Genomic DNA, 22,576 nt, shown 5'->3' on the forward strand with positions numbered 1-22,576 from the left:
TTTTCTAGAAGATATGTGAGCCAGGATAAAAGTGGAGGAATGTAGCTCTTTCCCACTTTAATCCAAGTATTTATTGATCTTTCCTATTAATTTGCTAATCGCTAACTGGACAAAAAATTTCGGTAATCTTTCCATGTTTGTATACAGGTTTTAGTTCTAGTCCTTCCCTTCATCTGTATATGTATTTCAATACAGTAGTCCATATTATGTTATAATTTAAATACAAAAAACCACACGCCAACATAACATCAACCTTTTCTTAAAAGAGAGAACAAGCAAAAACTATTTCCTAGCATACCTCCAAATGTAGCTCCAGCACTCGAGCACAATAATAGGGCGGGCACCTGTCAACAAAGAGATAAATGTGGAAGTCACATAAATGGTAAATGGAACAAAACTCAGAAGAATCAAGTAAGAAACTCCAATGACATTTGCAACAATACTAAATGGACTGCATAGTTTAATATCAGCACAAAACAAAGAAAGATCACAATTAAAGGCATTACCCCAATTACAAAAGGAAGCCACTTTGGTCCCTTCACATAACTCTGGAGGTGTGGGATCCCTGTAATCAGAGAAAATTATGAGTAATTGTGTAAACTAAAAGAAATATTATTGAGAGTCTAATAGGATTACCTGTATTATAGGCATGAACTGCACTCAGCAACCCACCAAGACCGGATCCTGCCTGTTTCAAGGCAGTACAATAATAATTAAGAGGCATGGAAACCAAAATAATTATGACAAAAACATCCAAACGTTAAATTTTGCAAAGGTAACAAATTGTAAAAAGGAGAACCTCAGCTCAAGGAATAAACCGAAGAAGAAGAATTCCCCAGAATCATACATTACTTGCAATCTCAAGGAACTCCTCATTCGGATAAACTCAAAAGTAAAAGCAAAAAAACCATGAAACTACTGTGGAGTTTGAAACCAAGGCCCCGTTTTGATAACTATTGGATTTTTGGGTTTTGGGTTTTGAAATTAACCTGGTTTTCTTGCAACTTCCTTTCCATAGTTTTCATTTTTCGAATTTAAACATTTAAATTCTAAGCCTACCAACAACTAAAACAAGTTTTAAAAACTACTCTTTTTTTTAGTTTTCAAAACTTGGCATGGTTTTAAAAACACTTCTAAGAAGTAGATAACAACCAAATAAGCTTAACTTTCAAAAATTAAAAATCAAAAACCACAAACCAAAAACCAAAAGGTTATCAAATAGTACCTAATACAAATAAAGATTTTTCCAAAAGAAAACCCCGAACTCCATTCCTACAATTTTTTACGTCCCTTGAAAACCATGAATTGAGTTAGATAGAATACTCCAGTTGCTAATAGCAAGAATTGAATTGAATTAAATTCCTAAATCATCGATCAACAAACGTTCACGAACTACTCTACACCAAACCAATTAAACAAACACAACATAGAGTTCAATTTTATCACTACACGATCAAAAAACATAGAAGCACCCATTAAATTATCTGTTCTCAAACCAAACAAAATAAAAAATCGGAACGATGGCAACTCACCACAGCAGTAACATCGTGGAGAACAGGATTGACGGCCCATTCACTTTTATCCTGAATCAAAACACAGTAAAACTCAAGCATGAATCCCAAAACTAAGAAGAGTAAGTAGTAGAAGGTGATTAATAGAAGAAGAAGAAGAAGAAGAAGAAGAGAGAAATACAGGGTCGGGTTTAAGAAGAGAAAAACAGCGAGGGCAACGAGGCGATCCGAGCCCAGGATTCATAGTGGGTTCATGGTACAGATTGCCACTTCTTAGCTTCTGTTCGTAAACTTCTCTAGTACCCATGTCTGGACTCAAGCTCGCTCCGAAGATCTTTGTTCGGCAACGAATTCGCGGGTTCCGTCTTCAGTTTACAGTTCTGACGAGAAACGGGAGGTTGAGTTAAAAGCCAACGATGACGGAAGAACCGGGGGTATAATTGACAATTCAATTTCATAGGGTTTTTAACCTAAAACAAAAGGTTAAATCACAAAATTTGGTCCATTGGCTCTTCCACAAATAAATATTCTTATTTTTCTAAAATAAATTACTTTTTAAATTAAATAATTGAAAACGTCCTCTACGTACATTCTTAATCTTTTAACTTTTAGGATACTCCGACTCACCAACATGAGTTGAATTGATATAGATGTGTATATAGTTTGGGTTGGGTTATAGAATTTTTCTTTTTTGAACCAACTTGAATTGCCATCAACGTCGAATATATTCAAGTTATCATTATATTTTATTAATTTTGAAATATTTAAATTTACTGATTAATAATTAAAAATTAAAAATTTTATAAACATTGAATATCAAACATACATAATATCTATTGTTTAAAAAGAATATAAAAAAATTGGTTATCAATTAGGAGTAATATATTTTTTCTTAATAATATACAACGTTGGATCAACTCGAAAAAAATATTCATCGTGAAACTCAACCCAACTCAACTCATACGTTTTTTGTTTCTTAAATCATATAGTATATTTTTTACATTTTTAGAAAAGTTCTCAAATTCAGAAAGTAAAGATAAATTTTTGAAAAAAAATATAATCTTAACATGATTTGACTTGTTAACCCAATAGATTGAAGATCTATAGTTCTAATATTTAATTTATAGATCTCTGAAGTTATTCAAAATATATTAACTCCATGACAAATTTTTAATTCAAATGTTAACCTTGTATTATTAAATGTTTGTTATAAACTATTGGAATCCCTCCAAGTCTTCATCACTTAAGGAAGAAATTAGAGATTTTAATTTCAAACTTTTTTATATTCTTCACACCCCAATAAATGTTCTAACCTGAAGAGGTTCGAAAAAATATATATTTTTTCAAATTTTTCTATAAAATTGGAATTAATGCTATATGCAAACGTTTAATTATGTTTTAACTTTCCGTCAAGAGTTTAGCTCAATTATCATCTGTATGGATTGAGGATCAAGAAATTTCGTATTCAAATGCTCCAACCGATTTGTATTTAAAAAGATTATGTTCCAACTTTATCATTTGAACCCATCATTGATGTATTGTCGTTGATAAATAGCTGAGTAAAGACTAAGTACTTGAAACATAATCATCTTAGATATGTATAATTTACATCCAATTCTACTCAATTGGTTAATATGCAATCTAAGAAGGATTAATAAATTTTTTCTTTAATGCCTTTCATAATTGCAAATGATGAAAATTTTGATGGAAAATAAAACCTAAATTTCAAAATTTAAGCATAAAATTGTGTTTAAAAGTTCACACGTAGTGGTTGGGAAAAGTGGCATAAGATTTTTTTTATTGTACAATTCGATTTTATTTATTATTTAAAACGTGACAAATAAATATATCTTAACTTTAAATCACGTTCTCTTTTGGTTTATTTCTTAAATTTCAAAATGAGCTATGTATTACATTATTAAATTTTCATCGATATCTCAATATTTTCATCAATATTTTTATTTTTCACGAGTTTAATATTGACATAAAAGATGAGTCGATATTCCATTATATTATAGAAAAAAAAATCAATAAAACATACATAATAATTTATAAAACATCACTTTGGTATATATATTATATAAACCTAACATGTTAATTTGTTTTAAAAAATTAGGCCTTTTTTGTAACCATTTTTTAAAAAAAAAAAAAAAAAAAAACTCTACCTCTAAATTCTTTAATTTTTTGTAATTTCTACTCAAAGTTAAAATTTGAAAACTAATTAAAAAAAATAGTAGCTTTGAAATTTGGTGAAAAAATCTAACACTCTTAATGTGTGCTTTCTCATGTCAATGAAATTTAATTTCGAGTCATTCTTTTTGTTGTTTTCCTTTAGAAGTCCAACAACGAAGGTCCAATCCACCAACGCCATTACCTTTTACTTTTCTTCTCCCCATTTATATCAAAAACAATCCATAATTAATGGAAATCCACCGCTTAAAATTACTTTAAATTCCTCCACTACCATTTCCCCACTTCCTTCCATGGCTCCAATTCTCATCCCCAAGCCCTCCACCGCCGTCCCCGCTGCCATTTTTTTCTCTCTCTTCCTCACCTCCCTCCTCGCCGCATCGGACACCGTTCTTTCACCAGAAAAGCTCGGCATCCGGCGGCGGGAGAAGCTGAGTCATCTCCACTTTTACTTCCACGACATCGTCAGCGGCCGGGACCCCACGGCGGTGTCTGTCGTCCCACCGCCGTCCAATGCCTCACGGACTCTGTTCGGCGCGGTGGTGATGACGGATGATCCGCTGACTGAACGACCGGAAATTGGGTCGAAGTTGCTGGGAAAAGCTCAAGGATTTTACACGGGGGCGTCGCAAACGGAATTTGGGTTCTTGATGGTAATGAATTTTGCGTTTGTAGAAGGGAAATATAATGGGAGTTACTTGAGCATCTTGGGGAGGAATACGGTTATGTCCGCCGTGAGAGAGATGCCGGTGGTCGGCGGCGGTGGGCTTTTCCGGTTTGCTCGCGGGTATGCTCTGGCAAAGACTTATGCCGTGAATTTCAGCTCCGGCGATGCCGTTGTGGAGTATAATGTCTATGTCTTTCACTACTAAACAAAACGTATTTGGGAATTTTTCTTTCTTCCTCTCTTTTTCTTTTTTAAAGTTTATGTAGCGACCATATATGAAAGTGAACCTTAGGTTTAAATTCAAAATATTATGTGGGGTGGTTCACAAAATTTAAATTAAATAGTAGATTTAAATTTCTATGTTGGTATCTCGTCTTTAGTCTATTTCAGTCTTTTTATTCTTTTTTTATTTTGGAAAACTAAATCGTACTTCAAACATTATAAGTGCCTTTTAACAATCACCCAAGAACCACACTTGGTATTATGTAGAAACCAAGGCGCACCATACATCACTAATTAGTGTGCGTCATTTGGTTTGTTAAGTTAAACTTGATAATTGATTTCAAAATGAACCTAATTTATAAACCATAAATAAAACAATTTTAAATTTCCATATACATATTAAGGTTCTCTCAATTATATTAATTAAGAACATCTGTTCTATACAACAATAAATGGCGTAACATTTTACAAAGTAATAAAATCTACATGTTAAGCGTTATAATGGTCAAAGTAAGCTTATTAACATGAATTGCCGAAAGTTACCAACCTCTTTAATATTCTTTTTTTCACTAAAAATCCGTGGTTTAATTTTCTATTGCCAAGCAAACTCCAAACTAAATAATTGAACACCAATTTTGTTAACTTTTTATTCACCAATAACAATTTTTGGAAACATAAACCAAACAACGAGCAACCAAAATACAATTGATTGACATCAAATAAATTCCAAACAAATTTCAGTGATAAAATAACTAATGTTTATAAACATTTAATTTAGACTCTAATCTACCCTAATTCCACCTCTTAACATTCTCTGTCATGAGGAATATCGAAATGTAGGCAAGTTTCAAACTCAAAACTAGTTTTTAAAACTCGTTTTAGGTATTGAAATTGAAAGATGATTGGTCAGCTTAAGAAATATGGATCTATGAAAACAACGGGATCAAGAACATCACGCAACAAAATTTACTTTGAATAAGCTAAAACTACACTGTTTTATGCTAATGGCCAAAACCAGAAACTAAGAAACAATTCAATTCCATAAGTTTGGTATCCAAAATTTAGAAGCATAATGAGAAAATTGTACTATTCAAGCAGTTCAAAGATCAAACAAAAATAAGACTGACGAAACAAGGGAAAAGTTCAAAGAGGAGAAAATTCTAATAGCCGCCCTTGAGATCATTAACCACATCGTATGGAATGGGAGTCACAGTCTCCATTAAAGCACCTTCAACCATGAACCCTGGTTTGGGGCCTTCCGGTTGCCTCTTGGTGCAAATGACTACACCTTTGGCCTTGGCTTCGGCCTTCAGCTCGTCATTCTTCACCTTCCTCAAACGGAATTCCTCGGTGCATCGAGAAGGCTGCACGTGCTCGACTCGGACATGAATTCTCTTCTTAATAATTCTGTTCCCCACCTGCAAAATCCATTGAAGAACATCAGAAGTGAGTCTAATTTGATTGGATCACAACATTATTCAGCAACCTGGATAATCATAAAAGTGAACATATATATAATCCTAAACTTTACGGTCGAACACAACCAAATCATTTGATGAACACCATCGTTAAGTAGAAACCACTCAAAAAATTTCTCCCCCAAACACATGAAACACCCTTATTGTTTACAAACATGTATACCATGCTATCAACCTCAAGTAAAGATCAATCAGCAAAAAATACCATATTTTTATATAAAGCCTTAACATTCATCTATTAACAGCTACACAATTTCAGAAACAAGCATCGAACGAGTTGCTACACAAATGAACGAATACCCATCTAACTAACAGCAACCAGAGGGTTTAATAAGAAAAACCGAGTCCAAACTAATTAAGATTCTACAAAAACCAAACGCAACCTATTACCCTAAATCACCATATTGACATACATTCTAAAAAACAGAACAGATCTTACAAAAGAATCAGCAAAAAAAGGCAACGAACCTGCTTGTTGATCTCGACACCGATGGCGCGCTTTGTAACATTCCATACGCGACCTGTGCGACCATGGTAAAATTTATGAGGCATACCCTTGTGGACGGCGCCGTTCACCTTGATATCGACATAATCGCCAATTTTGTATGTCCTCAAGTAGGTAGTCAAAGCAATATAACCCTTCTTCCTGAAAGGCCTGGCGAAGAGGTCTCTGGTACGAGATCGAAGTCCATGGCCGGCCGGCATGATTGGAGCAGGATGAAGCTTTCTCTCACACTCTCTCACAAAATGGAAGAAACCCTAGGTATTGGGGATTTATATAGTGACAACACTAGGGTTTTTGAGTATTGCTTCCTTTAATGGGCCGGCCAAATTAAAGTGGGCTGTGTGGTGAGAAGTGGATCAGAGTACCAAAATGAAAGCCCATAGTTTTAGTGAAAGAAAAAGTGTAATTAGGAGTATATACCATTCTTGTAAACTTAATATTACTTTAAATATAATTGCTATATTTGTAACCATATTAGTTCTTCCATGTAAAAATAAAAATGGTCAAACAATTTATGTTCGTTTAGTCCATTTTAATATGGTGTAGAGCTTAGTTTTAATTAGAGTACAAGAGTCTATTTGGAATACACTTTTAAGTATTTGATTTAAAAATTAAATCGTTTTGGACAAAAGATTAGAAGGCTTGTCAACCACACGAGATAGTTTTTTATATATATTTTTAAAAATTTGTATTAAAATAGTTTAAATAAAAACGAGTATTTTAAAAAAATACCTTTTCCTTCAAATTTGGAATGTTGAATTGTAACATTAGTTTTTATTTGATCCCTTTGTCTCGATATTTTACACTGTATCTGACCTTAACTTTCATTTAAGAAATTAAAAACAACAACAATGTGAATTAGTTTTATTTAATTTTAATAATAGGAAAATAGCAAACACTATTTTAACTATAATTCGTTTAAATTCTTTGACAATTGACATAAAGGTGAGTATTTAGCTGCTTTTTTGTTAATTGATAACAAAAAAAGGAGTATTAGTGAAAAATGGAGAGTATAAGTGTAAATTTAGAGAATACGGGTCAAATTACATCCAGAGATATATGGATCAAATGAAAATTAAACTCGTAAATTATAGTAAAAATGTGTTGAATGAGCAAAAAATTGCACAACCCAGTGATCAACATGTTTTCATGGTTGATTTACATTCAATTAAAAATCAAAATTTAGGCCTAATTCAATATCGACCAAACTCAAACATCTATCTTGGTCAAAGGGTTAGGTTCATAGATCAGCTAAGTTTGAAACCACATGATTCTATGAAAAATCTATAAATGTAGGAGTTACTGGTGATCTTGAAGTTAGAGTAACGTATTAAAGCGTAAACTCCACATAAACTTGATTTTAACTTCAGGAAATATGGTTTTTGATGTGAACAAAATTTAACGTTTTAAAACTTAAAAATAAAATAGAACATAAACTTCAAACCTACAAGCCAAAATAGTAATTAAATAACCATTTATTTCGTATAAACAACATCATTTAGTTTATCTAGCCAATATAACTTAGTATTTAATATTAATACTTGGTATCGTGTTAGATGCAATTCAATGTTAAGTTGGTCTTTAGACCAGACTCAAAGTCCACCTGGATAAGATTAAAGTATCAGACCTATGTATGAGGAAGGTTCCACTATTTTCAATGAATTTTAAGAGGACCAAACTATCATATGCAATTAAATTTGTAGTCGATATCACTACCTCAATCTTGCTAATAGTAGACATGGACGTGAACTCATCAAACGTCAGTCACATGCTTTTGCTGGAGATGAGGAACTCAAATCTTCTTATTCACTCTCCATAATTTGCTTAACCTAATCCATATGCAGCACTTGACCTTAAAAAGAAGGTAAAGATTAAATAACATTTTCTCATCCTAGATAGTAAACTACATCGATTTAAAAATATTGTTGTATTCGTAACAAACGTGGTTAAAGTTCAAATCATCATTGGCATAAACTCTCACAACAAATCTGAATGTACATGAGTTTCTATCCCTTTATTTATTTGATAATTATATAACCATTTATAAAAGTAATGATTAATGACTAAATATTATAGTTTATGTACAAACAAACTCTCCTACATTTAGTTATTTATCAAATCACTTTGGAATCAAATTATTGTTGATTTGGTATATATCGGACAACTTTCACAAACGTGACAATGAATTAATATCTCAAAAGTTTTAATGGTTTTGCATGTAGGTAGGGGACATTTATTAGTAGGCAAGTTCATGTCCCATGCCTTTTGATATATGTGGTGGGGTGAGAAATATTTTTCCTATCAATGTCTTCCTCTAATGTTTTGGGTGTGTGAGGGATTTCTATAGCAATATAATTTTGGAAAAAAGGAATCATTACCAATAATTAATATATATATATATATATATATCTCGTAAATCTTTAGCTTCCCTTTCTACAAAAATTCACAAATTTGCTCATTCAAAACTTTATATCGAAGATGTTGTAGTTATATTAGTTTTGTATGTGTATGTATGTATTATATATATGTATATTACATGCATTTTTAATAGTATTAAAATCAAAATTGGTTAGAAGGGTAAGATCAAATATTCCAAATGAGAAATCAAAACATATTTAAGAATTAATACAATCTTTATTTTCAAAATCACATAAAATAAGTATGAATATGACTTTGAAATAAGCAAACAATTTTCCATTTTAAGAAAGAACGTAAAACCTAACACTCTTGGATCAAAAGTAAAGTTTGAAACCAAGAAAGCAAGACACTTGAATAAGGTTTGAACCACATGTGGTTAATTATATTAGGGTGTACACAAGTCGAAGAATTTTTTGGATTCATGTTGGACTACCAAAATGGCCCTAACAAATTTATCAAGTTGTTTATCTTTTTTCTCTTATTTTTTATTTACTTAAAATCCTTAAATTTGTTTACAACAAGTAATAATAACTAAAATTTTGCAATCGATATTTACAAACTTAAAAGGATATCATAAAAATAATAATATAGATTCAAATTGGGTTGAATTGATCCAAACTTTTAAACTTTAAATTCAAATCCGGTTGAAAAAGATAAAAAAATTAATTTATATGAATTTGAAAATTAAGGAAGAAACTTTTTATTAGTCACAAAGTAGTCTAAAAGAAAAGGAAATAGGAATTAGCATAATACCCAAAACGTCACATAATAACATATGATATGATATAGCAAAGAAATGATAAATAGAATAGAAAGAAAGAAGAAGAAGAAGAAGAAGAAGAAGAAGAAGAAGAAGAAGACGGCGCCGTTCACCTTGATATCGACATAATCGCCAATTTTGTATGTCCTCAAGTAGGTAGTCAAAGCAATATAACCCTTCTTCCTGAAAGGCCTGGCGAAGAGGTCTCTGGTACGAGATCGAAGTCCATGGCCGGCCGGCATGATTGGAGCAGGATGAAGCTTTCTCTCACACTCTCTCACAAAATGGAAGAAACCCTAGGTATTGGGGATTTATATAGTGACAACACTAGGGTTTTTGAGTATTGCTTCCTTTAATGGGCCGGCCAAATTAAAGTGGGCTGTGTGGTGAGAAGTGGATCAGAGTACCAAAAAGAAAGCCCATAGTTTTAGTGAAAGAAAAAGTGTAATTAGGAATAATTATCAAGTATATACCATTCTTATAAACTTAATTATTTTAAATATAATTGCTATATTTGTAACCATATTAGTTCTTCCATGTAAAAATAAAAATGGTCATAAATATATATATTAAATAAAATTTCACCAAAGTCTATTTTAGAATTCTATTCCAAATCTAAACAAAAACATGGAAAGAATCTAACAGTTGGACGTATACCAAAGTCTACTCCAACTATATTTTAATAAAAATGTAAAATTTAAACTATGATTGATCTTTATTTAAGAAATTTTGCTATATTTATATACAATAAATTTGAGTCAAATAAAAAATATAGGAAAACAAAGAATTAAATTGGTCATTATTAAAATTACTAGGAATGTATATGTATTTGTTTGTATGTGTACATACGTATATGCGTACACACACATACTTACATATATACATATACATACGTACATCATGGCCAAAACAAGATATTGTATAATAAGTTTAATATTTTATGATATAGTGTTATATTAATTAATTATTTAATCACTTAAAATAAAAAAATATTTTATATTAAATATTGATTAAATTATTTAGTTTAATTACTAAAAGTAATCAGAGAAATACAAATTAATTAGAATATCATTAATAAATAATAAAATTTTAAATTAAATAGTTAAATTAACATAATATTCATATTAGTTGAACAATACAATGGATTTGAGGTGCACCTGATCATCAAGTCGAATACACCTTTTGACAATTTTATTGTGTTCCAATAAGATGGAGTAGAATCTCAATCGTACAGTGTTTGAAATTTTTTGGCTAAATAATTATATCTAATTTTAAAAAGTGAAATAAGATATTAAATACTTGCATGTAATCAGAAGAAAAACTTATGAATTCAATAAGTGAAAAAAAATAAATTTAAGAAGTAATTATTTAAAATAATTAGAAGATTATTTAGGAAAAGAAAAAAAGAAAACAAAAATAAAATATATTTGAAAAAGAGTTGTCAAGTCAACATCTTTATTTAAAGATGTGGACCAAATATTGCAGCGTATGAAGTAAATGGAGGGAACATTATTATTCATGTGAAAGGTTATTGCAAACTTAACAACTACCAAATTCACATAAAAATATTGGCTCTTCATTTCAGCTCTCACTTTACTGTCCAAACATATAAAAAGGACATTGATTTGTGTGAATGATTCTCTGTTCTCTCTTTTCCTTTTTCAACCTTTTCATTATTATATATCCTAGGTCATCAACACACACAACCACACACTTTTGCATGAAATTTACATACCCCCAATTCTTGTTAATTTATTTTTTACTTACTAACAAATAAGGTTATGTATTAATTTGTCGATATTATTGCAATTTTCATGTTAAAAGAATAATGAGTGGCAATGGAGTATTTTTGTTGTACAATAAGTCAATATTTACTATCATATCTTATATTAGTTACTTGATTCGTTTTTATAAAAATGGTTTCATATAGTATGCTTAGAAGGTTGAATATTGTTGAAAATGCGACAAAATCCCATATCATATAAAGTAGTATTTCTTCATACATACATACATACATACATATATATATATATATATATATATATATATATATATATATATTTTGTATATACATACGAACAATCGATAAGAATAGAAGATTTCAACCATTATACTTCATGGACAACAATACTTATGTCAACTATGATAAGTTGATCATTTTTACAAAAAAAAAAATATCGTGAGTCCTTAATATTAGTCTCACCTTCTTTTCTATAAGGTACTAATAAAATATACATGTTTATCCTTTCATACACACGATGAAAAATAAATAATAGTATTTTAATTTATGCAATGATTTCTTTTTATTTTTCGGAGTTTTTAGGATTGAGTGGTTCTTATTAACATTTATTTTCATATTAATTAAAAAATACTTTAATTTCATTATTTTCTTTTTTAGTTTTACTTGTTCTTCTAATCTTACATTGTAGTTTTAATTTTTTTTATATAAAAAAATAATAACGATATTTTTTTTATCAAATTTAACATGGACTTGGATGTAAAATTTAACTGATATTACGATGGTAAATTATGAAAATTATGATTCCGGTGTTACCTATAATTAAGTTTAGTTTTTCAAAACTAAATGCCTATCGATTAATCTAAGTCTATAAATAATAATACAACATTTTAAAACATAAAAGCTAAATTAAAACAAAACTCAACACTTACGGATTAAATGTTTAAAACATTTTCAAATCTATGGACAAAATGAAACCAAGACCTAAAATCTTAAGATAAAAAAGCAAAAGTATTTTTCTTAAAATAAAAAGTCAAATATATATAATGGAACACGTGTACTATTAAATGATAATCTATTAGAGAGATTCTAAAATACAAAGAAGACACTTTTGATAATGTGGAGATTATATATTATTAGAAAAAACTCAGAAGAAACAAAAGAAAAATCAATTTGTAATTTAGCAATGTAAATAATTTCATTTATATCATGTTTCATGTATTAATGATGAGTCACTGTTCATATTGATTCTTATATTAGATTCGAAAATGACTTTGGTTCATCATTCCAACCATATTTTTAAAAAAATAAAAATCTCAACAGAGATGTGGCTGATAAATTAAATTAAAGTTGTAAACATTTCAACATCTAAATTTTGAGTTTTTAATAATTCCCACACATGTTCATTCCAAATCCAAACCACTGATTGTGATGTACGTTTTTTGACGGAGAAGATAATGTTTTTATACTATCAATGATTTTGTTTTGTTTTTCTATAATTTTATTTTAGTAGTTCAATTAAGAATTATTATTTACACTTTCTTTATTTAACTAAAAAATTTATTAAATATAATATTTTGCTTTATTTAAATATTTTAATTTATTTTGATATTTTTTTTAGAATAGTTTTTAATTTTTAATATTTTCTTAATTGAAGATAGTCATTATAGTAAAGTAATTTTGTTATATTCTTCCTCAACTTAGTTGGGGTTTGAATTCTCTATTTTTATATGAAGCTAAAAAAAAATTGAATTTTTGCTAATTTTTTCTAAAACTAAAACTACGTCATTTTAAAGTTATTTTTTATACTTCGTTGAATTACTATTTGTCTTTTGGATTTTTATTATTATTAATAGAATTGTTTTTAACATCCAAACTAGAATTTAAAAGCTAAGAAAAGAGGATTGAAACTTTATTTTTATTTTTGAGGTTTAGTTGTGTTTTGAAATGTTCCATTTGTAAAAGTTATAACAAAGAATATTTACAAAGAAATAAAAAAAAAATCTAAAAAAAGAATTTCTTAAAATACACTTGAGTGTACATTAAACATTCTGTTCCTTTAAATAAATTATTTTATAAAATAATTGCTTAAAAAAACATTTCGAACCCATTCAAAAATTTCTATAATCAATATTTTATTAAAAAAAATAGAAAATGATGAATACTATTCATATCATAAAAGAACTAAAATCTAAGAAACAAAAATTAAAAATCAGTTATTGGTTATCCAATGACCCTTGAAAAGCTAAGGTATAACCATTTAGATTTTGAAAATTATGTTTTTTCTTCTTCCATTTTTTCCAATAATTTTATAAAAGAGCTAAAAATTTTCCAAATTTAAAAAGAAAAAGATAACATGTTTTAAAAAACTATTTTTTATAACTTGAAAGAAAAATGCTTGGTTTTTCAAAAATATTAATAAAAGTTTGATACAAAACAACACTTCAATTGATTTTTTTTTGTTTAAATTGTCAAAAAGGGTTTTTTTTTTTTTTTTTTAAAAGTACATTAGTAAAAGAGCATTTATATTTTGTTTAATTAAAATATGTGAAATGAATTTTTTGTTTTTGATTTTATTAATTGCTTTTAAAAGATTTATCAAGTCTCGATTTCATATAGAGCATGCATTCTAATAGTATGTGATATTAAATCAAGCTCACGCTCATGGGTTATTATTCATATTGTAATGATTCATCAAAATTGAATATCTAACTCTATAATAAGTAGCATGTGTATATGTTAAAAAAGAAAATGCACTGAATTATCATATCTTCTTCCACATACATAGCGTATAATGTGAATGCAATTGCTATTTGTAGAAAGATGACTTTGGCACGATCATTAAAAATCGAAAAGAATTCTAGTGGAACGTGCTATTCCGTAATGCTTTTTTTCTTTTCTTTAATAAATAATTGAGCGTAACTATGGAAAAGTAAATAAATCATTGCTTTCATTGGAGAACCTAGAACCTTCACCAATTCATTATTAAAAAATCAAATTAAAGAGGTATATATTTTGAAATATTTAATCTTTCGAATAACATAGTTTCAAAAAATCAATTCATAATTAGTTAGACCAATGTGACATTAACCACTGATATGATATAACATGAAGATTTATGAACTAACTATATACACACATACATATATCTATACATAAGTACATATGTACATACGTACATATAACGTACATATAACATACATATATATAATACATTTATTTTTGTTTTTGTTGAGTTCTCTTAAAAAAGCGCTCCATAAGTGAAAAATTGGAAAGAAACAAGCATAAATTTAAAAAATTATAAATAAAATGGTTATCGCATTAACAATTATTAAACCAAGCTTCAAAGAATGTATTCTCATATGAAGATATTAAAAATAGTATATATAACAATAAAATTTGTACAGATTGTGAAAACCACTATCAAAATATATAGATTTCAATTAACATTAGACCTTTGAACTCGAACAATTGTAGAGAATAATAGTAACAATTGTATAAGTTTAAGAGTTCAATTTTATCATTTGAGTCAAGATTTTACTACTATGGTAAGTTCGAGAAACCAATTTTAACCCGAATACTTGTACATTTTGCAAATTTCTCAAACTTTTATTATGAAATAAACTATTTTAATTTCTTCTTCACGTGAAAATAGATTCTTCCAGGCTCAATTGGAAAACAATTATTCAATTTCTACAATTAAAAATTTAAAAACATAATTGCAACTATTTGATAGGGATATATTAAAAGGAGATAGCAACACTTCTCAAGTGATTACCTAATTTAGTACTAATGTCGTCTAAACACACTTACCTGTTAAGTTAGTTATAGATTTTGATACATTATTAGTGTTGGTACGATCGCACGCCATACTTTAAGAATATAAGTTTTTATTTTTTACATAATGAGCTTAAAAATAAAAAATAACAAAGGAAAGAAAGTAGAATAGTAAGAAAAAGAAAATTGGAGAAGGGACCAAATGTTGAGACATAATTAAGAGAGTAAGTCCCCACAGACACATTGTTAGTGCATCATCTGAAAAGATGCTGATGGGTTGTTGTGGTCCTAAAATTAACAATCATCTCTCACTACCAATATATATAACCTATCAATTTCCTAAACCTACTACTACCCCTTTCTATTAATTCATCTATTTCTTTTTCCACACACACATATATATATACACACACATAAACAAAACAAAACAACAAAACATTCTTTATTATATATATCAATTTTACTCCATTACTTTTGAACTGAATTTATCCTAAATTATGACTATTTAATTTATTCAATACTTTGAAGAATCTTCTTCCATGTTTAACTATTGAAAGAAAAAAAAAACCATGCTTATAATAATATGGAATCATTTTACATCATTGTTTGTTATCCATATTTTAGTCACATCACTGCCAAATAAATTAGTGTGAAAAATGATTTTAAGAAAACAATTTTTTTTTCCTTTTGAAAAAAATCTTTGGTCAAAACATTTGACTTTTTACAAATTTATTTTTAAATATTATTTCTTTTATTTTTAACTAATCTTGAAATAATCCCCATTGTTAATTCCAAATATATTTTGAAGCCTTTTCTTTTCCGATATAAATAGTTTTAATTTTAAAAGTTTTCTTTTATTTTAACTTAATTTTGAAATTAGACAAAATGGTTAAAGATCGTTAGAAAATGTTTTTCAACACGAGAGAGATTAATATACTAATAGGTAACAACATTTTAAAACTAATGATGTAAATAAATTATTGTTCTTGAAAAACAAATTATACAATAAAATTTGGGTTTGGATTTGATTTAAGAAAAGAATATTTTTTAAAAAAAAATTATTTTTATCTAAATTTTTTTGGTGAAAATTATTTAAAATACCCTTCAAACGCTATTTTGATTGTGGTCAAATATTTTAATTTTCTTCAAATGACTTATTTTTTAAATAAAATACTTAAAAATATACTACAAATATACCATTCTTAAAACAAAATAAGATAATGCAAATATTTTTCTATTTATAAGTTTTAAAAAAATGTTCACCTATTATATTTTGTTAGGAGAAAAACGATAGTTTTATTTAATCAATTTTAATTAAAATTAACTTCGAATAACTAAAGCTTAGTTTGTGATTTGTATAACTTTTGAAATATAATTATTGTCAACTCCTTACTCTTGGAGAATGTAGCTTAGAAAAGAAGTAAAATAGTATTTAATAAATTTTAAGTTTAAATTAGGAAAAACTAATCCTACGATGTTATATAAATTAATACAAAATTGATGTAGCCTAGTTATATGAAAGGAAAAACTTATTGTTTCAAATATTTTTATATTGATAATTAATTTATAATTTATCATGTTATAAAATTTTCATATTGATAACTAATTTATAATTTTATTATAATTTTTTTATTTAAAAATTTATATGATTTCAGTTTCAACTAATTATGTATAACCTAAATTATTTGATAATAAAAAAATAATTGTTATAAAAAATTGAATCAATTGAATTTTGAAAATAGATGTAAAAAAATATATTAATATGGAGTAATATTATTATAACATTAGGAAACTAAATCTAAAAGAGGTTACTTAGTTGATATTTTAGTGATTCTAACAACTAAATACGAGAGGCGATTTAGATTTATTACTATTCATCTCAATCAAATAAACAAAATGTGTACTTTTTAAACCAATGTTATTAAATGTGGGTGAGATTATTAGATCTAAATCAAACAAAGCTTTAAATGACGTTTAGTATATGTGTTAGTAATTAAGAGATCCGGTGATTTAAATCTCTCGTTTTATATTTATTTTATGTAATAAAAAGATTAGATATTCCCAAATTAAAAATGAAATAGATATACGTGTGTGTGTATATATATATATTCATACATACAGACACATATATAGTAAGATGGTGAGAAGAGAGTGAAGGGTACAAATGGGGGAAGAGGACCATGAAACATTTCCATTCTCCTGTCCCCATAAGTTGTAAATTAATTTAATGAACTTTGTACTAAATTTTATATTTCAATCAGAAACACACGTGACATGTTTTTTTGTCTTAAATATTTGACAACCTAAGATTAGTAGATTTCCCAATTAAGGTAACAACCAATTAGATTTTCCATTAGATTTTCTGTCCACATACTTTTAGAAACCATACTTTATGTAGTAACTATTACATTTCTTTTTCTTATACAATTAAAATGCTACCATATATATTTCTCCATCCATTACTTCTACACAAACAACATTTTTCTATATATATATATAAATGGTTACATTTACTTTTTTTTTTTCTTTAGGTTCAAAATCATCCAAAATTAATGGAATGTTTGGTTGATTTTATATTTCTAACGTGATTTTCATATCAAGAACTAAATATTATATTTTAGAATAATCTTCAACATAATAAAAGTGAATTTAAATATTTTAGAATAATGTAACTAGTGAGACTCGTACTTACTATAAAAAATGACATAAATAATTTATATTTAGATTTTACTTGGTAGAATGAACTATATTAGTTAGTTAAATTTTACTTAATTGGAACATCTCAATCGATAAAAAGTTTGTGTCTGTTATAGATGGAATATGAAATTTTACTGTATTTATAAATATTTTTAGTAGATTTACTATTTATAATAATTTTTAATTTAAAAATATAAAAAGAACGGCTAAATCTTAAGAATTAATTCCTTTGAAAATAAAAATCTTAGGAATTATGTTAAATCAATAATGACTTTTTATGTCACAATTTAAAAGAAAACAAATACCAAAAAGAAAACATTTAATATTATTTGACAAAAAAAATAATAATGCTAAGAACATAATTAATTGAAATTAACCAAAAGACAACGAAAACAAAATTTCTCGATATAGAATTTCTGAAAATCTGTGATAAAAAGGAATGATATTACAAAACGACAAATATATAGTTTTTTTTTTTCTTTTTCTCTTTTTAGGAAAATATACATTTAAAGAAAAGAGTAAATAATTACGCTTAATTTCGAAAAATCCAATCAAAAGTGGTTGGGAAATTTTGGAACAAATGGTGAAAACATATAAACATTTAATAGCATATACATGTGATGGGTATATATACATATAGGAATATATAAACATAATAACACAAAACAGAAAGTTTGATAGACCTTCTCAACATAAAATTTAAGATTTCTCTTAATAGAATGTCAAAAAGTAGGATCGGAGGGTACATCAAAATATTTCAATACTAAATTGACACATCTACGGTATTCTCATCAAGGTTTATTTTGATTGTTCACTTAATTCCAACAACCAATAGTATGTAGGTACTAATTATAATGGGCCAGTAGTTGAATTCTATGGTTGACCTTTATGAAAAGCTCTTTTCAAACTTCAAATTCTCCTCTAACAATGCTCTTAATTTTGTTGCTTTCAAGAATATATTTTCTTTTGCCACAAACTTGCAATTTGCTTCCTTTAATAATTATTTCATTTTAAAAAAACTAGTTAAACCCTATAAACACTATTCAATAGAACCCATAAGCTTTTATACATGTTTTTGTAATTTGTATCCACTTTTTACTAGTATTTGAAGACCCAAATCAAGTTCAATTTTTCCAATTTTTTCTTAAGAAAAAGTGATGTCAACCGAGCATATATAAATTTCACAAATAGAAAATAAAAAATGGAAGAATTAAGGATGGAATGATAAGTTTACGTAATAATATATGTTTAAAAGAAATAACATGCATTAGTTAAATAAGAATGTGAAAGTTGCTAGAAGAAAAGAAAAACAAAGAAAGAGAGAAAGACAAAGAATAAGAGAATGTCGCATCAAAAAGAAGGGGTTAATAAAAGGGACATGACGAGGAGGGAAGAGAAGAGAGAGTGTAATAATAATTTATGATGAATCAAAATCTCTATTCATTTATATGGTCCACCAAAGAGAAACACACATGTTGTTGGCTAAGAGAGAAGAAAATGATGTGTAATAATATTATATTATATTATATTTGCTCAAATTTTAATTCTATATATACACATATTAAAAGGGTCATGATATATTAGTAGGGCTTTGGACAGGAGTTTTTCTCTAAGGCAAAGTCACTCTCAAGCCACCTCATTGCCCATTGCCTTGTTGCCAAAGAGAAAGATAAGGAACAAGAAGATAGTGACCTTTCTCTCTTGTGCCACAAAAGACAATATCAATCCAAACCCTTTCCTATAACTCCTTAAATGCCTCCCTATAATAGAGAGAAAAAATTGAAAGAAAGACGCACAATAAGAGAGACACACTTGTGACTACCTATGATATACCATCATGATGAGATTATCTCTAATGTTTCGAATTACTAAGTATGGATTGAATCTCAATATTTGGTCCTAAAATTTAGAGAGGTGCACTGTATATGAACTTTTTAATCTAGAGGCAACTTTAGTGTATTATTTGATGTTTATCTTTGTTAATTAATAAAAAAAATTCTCTTTCTAACCGTGAACATAGCTAATATGCATCGTTAGTGATACATGTAAATCCTCTTTTGTTGATTTTTACGGTTTGTATTTTCTTGATTTTTTTCTCCACTTGTGGATTTTATAACAAATACAATACATGATATTCTGTAGAATGGATAACGACTTTAATTTTTAGTTTTTTCATAAAGTGAAGTTTAGATTGTTAATAGATGAGCAATACAAAGTTTTGTGTTTAATATAGTGATAGGAATTAAGGTACATTGTTGAGATAAAAGTAAATGAGCCTTAAATTTCTCATTTAAATTACATATTGTGTTATGACGAATCATTAGATGTATTTTGGTTCAAAATTCATTATCAAAGGGTAAAAAGTTTAAATTTGTGGATTTTTGCCAAACAAAGTTGAATTTAGTGAACTCTACTTCTTCGACCTCTTCCTTTTATGTATGACTCTTTTAATATATATACATTGTTTCTTATATGAAATGTGATAAGTGTGTTTAAAGATATGTCAATCTAGTAGTTGCGATACCGAGTATCTTTACTATTCTTCATACCCTTTGCTTGTTGTGTAGACATATCATGCTTTTATCGGTTATGGATTAATTAGGTCATAAATATTCACTATATATATATACCTTTAGGGCAACAACGACCTTAGTCCCAAGATTTGGGAAGCCTAGACAGCTAAAGTTGAGGTTATACGAATTATAATGGAAGGAATAATGAGGTGTGTCATAAGAACTTGTCATTATGTAGCTTATGTTTGATTTATAAGTTCGTGAAAAGTTAATGAAAGTCTTATTTCATAATTTGAGATGTGTTTTCTACAAGGTTTGACTATATATACGATGTTATTATATATATAGCATAAGACCATAAAATTTTACCTGATAACGAACTTACTACGATGCATTCAATCTAATTCACAAATTCTTTTATTTTTAATTTAAATATTCTTGTGTTCAAAAGAAAGAAAAAAACTAATTCACATATTCCCACGCACTCATACTCATTGGACTTGAAAACTATGCCAAAATCCACCTAGTGACTGGCTGCTTTCATATCCAGCATTGATGCATTGAATTCTATCATAACCATGTAGTTAATTATTTCAACTGCTTAAGTTTTAAGGTTGATTTGGTAGTTAACTCAAGGAAATCAGAGTAGAAAGTTCTAAGTTTGAACTTTAGTAATATTTCATTTCTTCTCTTTTTTTTTCAAAACAAAAATTGAATTGTGAACTAAATTGTCTTATTTGGGACATCAAAATTGACTAAGGATATAATCTTCCTCATTTACTCTTCAAAAAATACCGATTTCCTCGCTTAATTTGGTTTTCTATAAAAAATTTCAAACCCATATGCTCTAATTTTTTAGTTGGTTAGTTAGTGACTTTCACACGATAACAAGTTCACATCTTTATAATGTTATCTTAAGCAAAACATCTAAACTAGACATCAATTATATTTGGAAATGCAACCAAAGTTCCACACTAAGTAAGAGGAAGATATATAGCGAATATATAAGTGAAAGACAACTATTTATAGTTATTCGATATATAGACCAACCTACTTTGTTAAAGATATTTGGAAGGTCATTGTCCCTAACATGAACTTAAACTAAAAACGAGTAAGGGTATGTGAATGAAAATGGTTATCAAATGAACCAAGATTTTGACCACACAGGCATTAGTAAAAGAAAGTAAAGAAGAGAGAGTAGTTAGCTAGGAGACGTCACATAAGAAGGAGGGGGGTGGCACATGAATTAAAGTTTATGATGAAAGAGAGCTAGGAGCTTCACATCATCATCAAAGATAAGGCTTTAAGAAAGGGGAGAAAATAGATATATAATAATTACATAAGTGGTGCAGTTGCATCGAAAGAAAGAAAAATAAAAAAAATAAGAAAAAAATGGTCCCCCAAAGTCTTGTGAGTGTGACTTTAATGGCAAAGAAGAGGGGTTTCATGGATTGAAAGAGGCTGCAAAGCTAAGATGGATCAATGGCCTATCTCTCTCTCTCTCCCTCCTTCTTGTCTTTGTTTTGTTTTGTGTTTATTTTGGGTCAGCCATGGGAGAGAGATGAGATGCGGATTTTTGAGTGAGCATGTTGGCTTGTTGCCATGGTCCACTTTGTAAGAGATATCACTGCCAAAATCTCTATTGTGCCCATCTTTTTATAATGAGTTTCTTCTGATAATTTGATTGCTAGCTAAACTAAACATTCATAAATATATGATAAAGAAACCTTATATGTTCTCCTCTTTCATGAATATTATCTATCTATCCAAATAGAATTTTAACAAAAAAAAAAAAACCCTCTCTTTTTTTTTTGGATAAAAATATCTCTTGATGTACCGAAATATCTTGATTATCACTAAATTGACATATTTATGTAACACTCTTATTCATACCACGAACCTAAAAGTAGTGCATTTACTACGAAAGAATAATCATACATGTGAGTGTTAGTAAAGAATTTGAAATTAAAAACAGATGCAAACAAAATGAGAGATTAGACCAGGAAAGTCTTTTGATTAAGTGAAACAGTAGATGCATGCATTTCATAATTATTATAGAAATGAGAAGATTTAGTACATAATGAAATAAACGATATCTCT

General features: G+C 28.1%; 4 protein-coding genes across 5 annotated transcripts in view; 1 reads left to right on the forward strand and 3 right to left on the reverse strand.

Moving 5' to 3' along the window:
* On the reverse strand, positions 1–1,911 carry LOC127149095 (uncharacterized). Its single transcript, XM_051084068.1, has 5 exons — positions 1,693–1,911; positions 1,533–1,583; positions 637–688; positions 507–565; positions 1–344 (listed from the first exon to the last, which is right to left on the reverse strand). Exons 1-5 carry the CDS (start codon positions 1,816–1,818, stop codon positions 249–251), a joined length of 384 nt encoding a protein of 127 aa, XP_050940025.1. The 5' UTR covers positions 1,819–1,911; the 3' UTR covers positions 1–248.
* Positions 1,912–3,832: 1,921 nt separating this feature from the next.
* Positions 3,833–4,736, forward strand: LOC127149093 (dirigent protein 22-like). The gene has a single exon (XM_051084064.1). It carries the CDS (start codon positions 3,995–3,997, stop codon positions 4,571–4,573), a length of 579 nt encoding a protein of 192 aa, XP_050940021.1. The 5' UTR covers positions 3,833–3,994; the 3' UTR covers positions 4,574–4,736.
* An 876-nt stretch (positions 4,737–5,612) lies between these two features.
* LOC103486741 (60S ribosomal protein L21-1) lies at positions 5,613–10,032 on the reverse strand. 2 transcript variants are annotated; one of them, XM_051084067.1, is made up of 4 exons: positions 9,865–10,032; positions 8,290–8,402; positions 6,537–8,176; positions 5,613–6,008 (listed from the first exon to the last, which is right to left on the reverse strand). In XM_051084067.1, the coding sequence occupies exons 3-4, from the start codon at positions 6,771–6,773 to the stop codon at positions 5,751–5,753; spliced, it is 495 nt and encodes a 164-aa protein (XP_050940024.1). In that variant the 5' UTR covers positions 6,774–8,176; positions 8,290–8,402; positions 9,865–10,032; the 3' UTR covers positions 5,613–5,750. The 2 variants fall into 2 exon arrangements, with proteins under 2 accessions (XP_050940024.1, XP_050940023.1); XM_051084066.1 differs by having other exon boundaries at positions 8,290–8,425.
* LOC103486742 (uncharacterized) overlaps positions 9,461–22,576 on the reverse strand; it is a 35,150-nt gene continuing 22,034 nt past the window's right edge. The window contains exon 6 of the mRNA XM_051084063.1: positions 9,461–10,130. Within this exon, the coding sequence (XP_050940020.1) occupies positions 10,063–10,130 (68 nt within the window). The 3' untranslated portion in view covers positions 9,461–10,062. The remainder of the gene's footprint in view (positions 10,131–22,576) is intronic.

The sequence above is a fragment of the Cucumis melo genome, chromosome 4, assembly GCF_025177605.1.
Source record: "Cucumis melo cultivar AY chromosome 4, USDA_Cmelo_AY_1.0, whole genome shotgun sequence".
Classification (NCBI taxonomy): domain Eukaryota; kingdom Viridiplantae; phylum Streptophyta; class Magnoliopsida; order Cucurbitales; family Cucurbitaceae; genus Cucumis; species Cucumis melo.

Bases quoted from the DNA above. Each gene is read 5' to 3' on its own strand.
- LOC127149095 (XM_051084068.1), bottom strand. From the start codon at position 1,818: ATGGGTACTAGAGAAGTTTACGAACAGAAGCTAAGAAGTGGCAATCTG. The intron at 1,584-1,692 runs GTATTTCTCTCT...GTTTTGATTCAG, and splicing joins CTCTTCTTAAACCCGACCCT to GATAAAAGTGAATGGGCCGT. The intron at 345-506 runs GTAATGCCTTTA...CTTTGTTGACAG, and splicing joins GGCTTCCTTTTGTAATTGGG to GTGCCCGCCCTATTATTGTG.
- LOC127149093 (XM_051084064.1), top strand. From the start codon at position 3,995: ATGGCTCCAATTCTCATCCCCAAGCCCTCCACCGCCGTCCCCGCTGCC.
- LOC103486741 (XM_051084067.1), bottom strand. From the start codon at position 6,773: ATGCCGGCCGGCCATGGACTTCGATCTCGTACCAGAGACCTCTTCGCC. The intron at 6,009-6,536 runs GTTCGTTGCCTT...TGGATTTTGCAG, and splicing joins GTGTCGAGATCAACAAGCAG to GTGGGGAACAGAATTATTAA.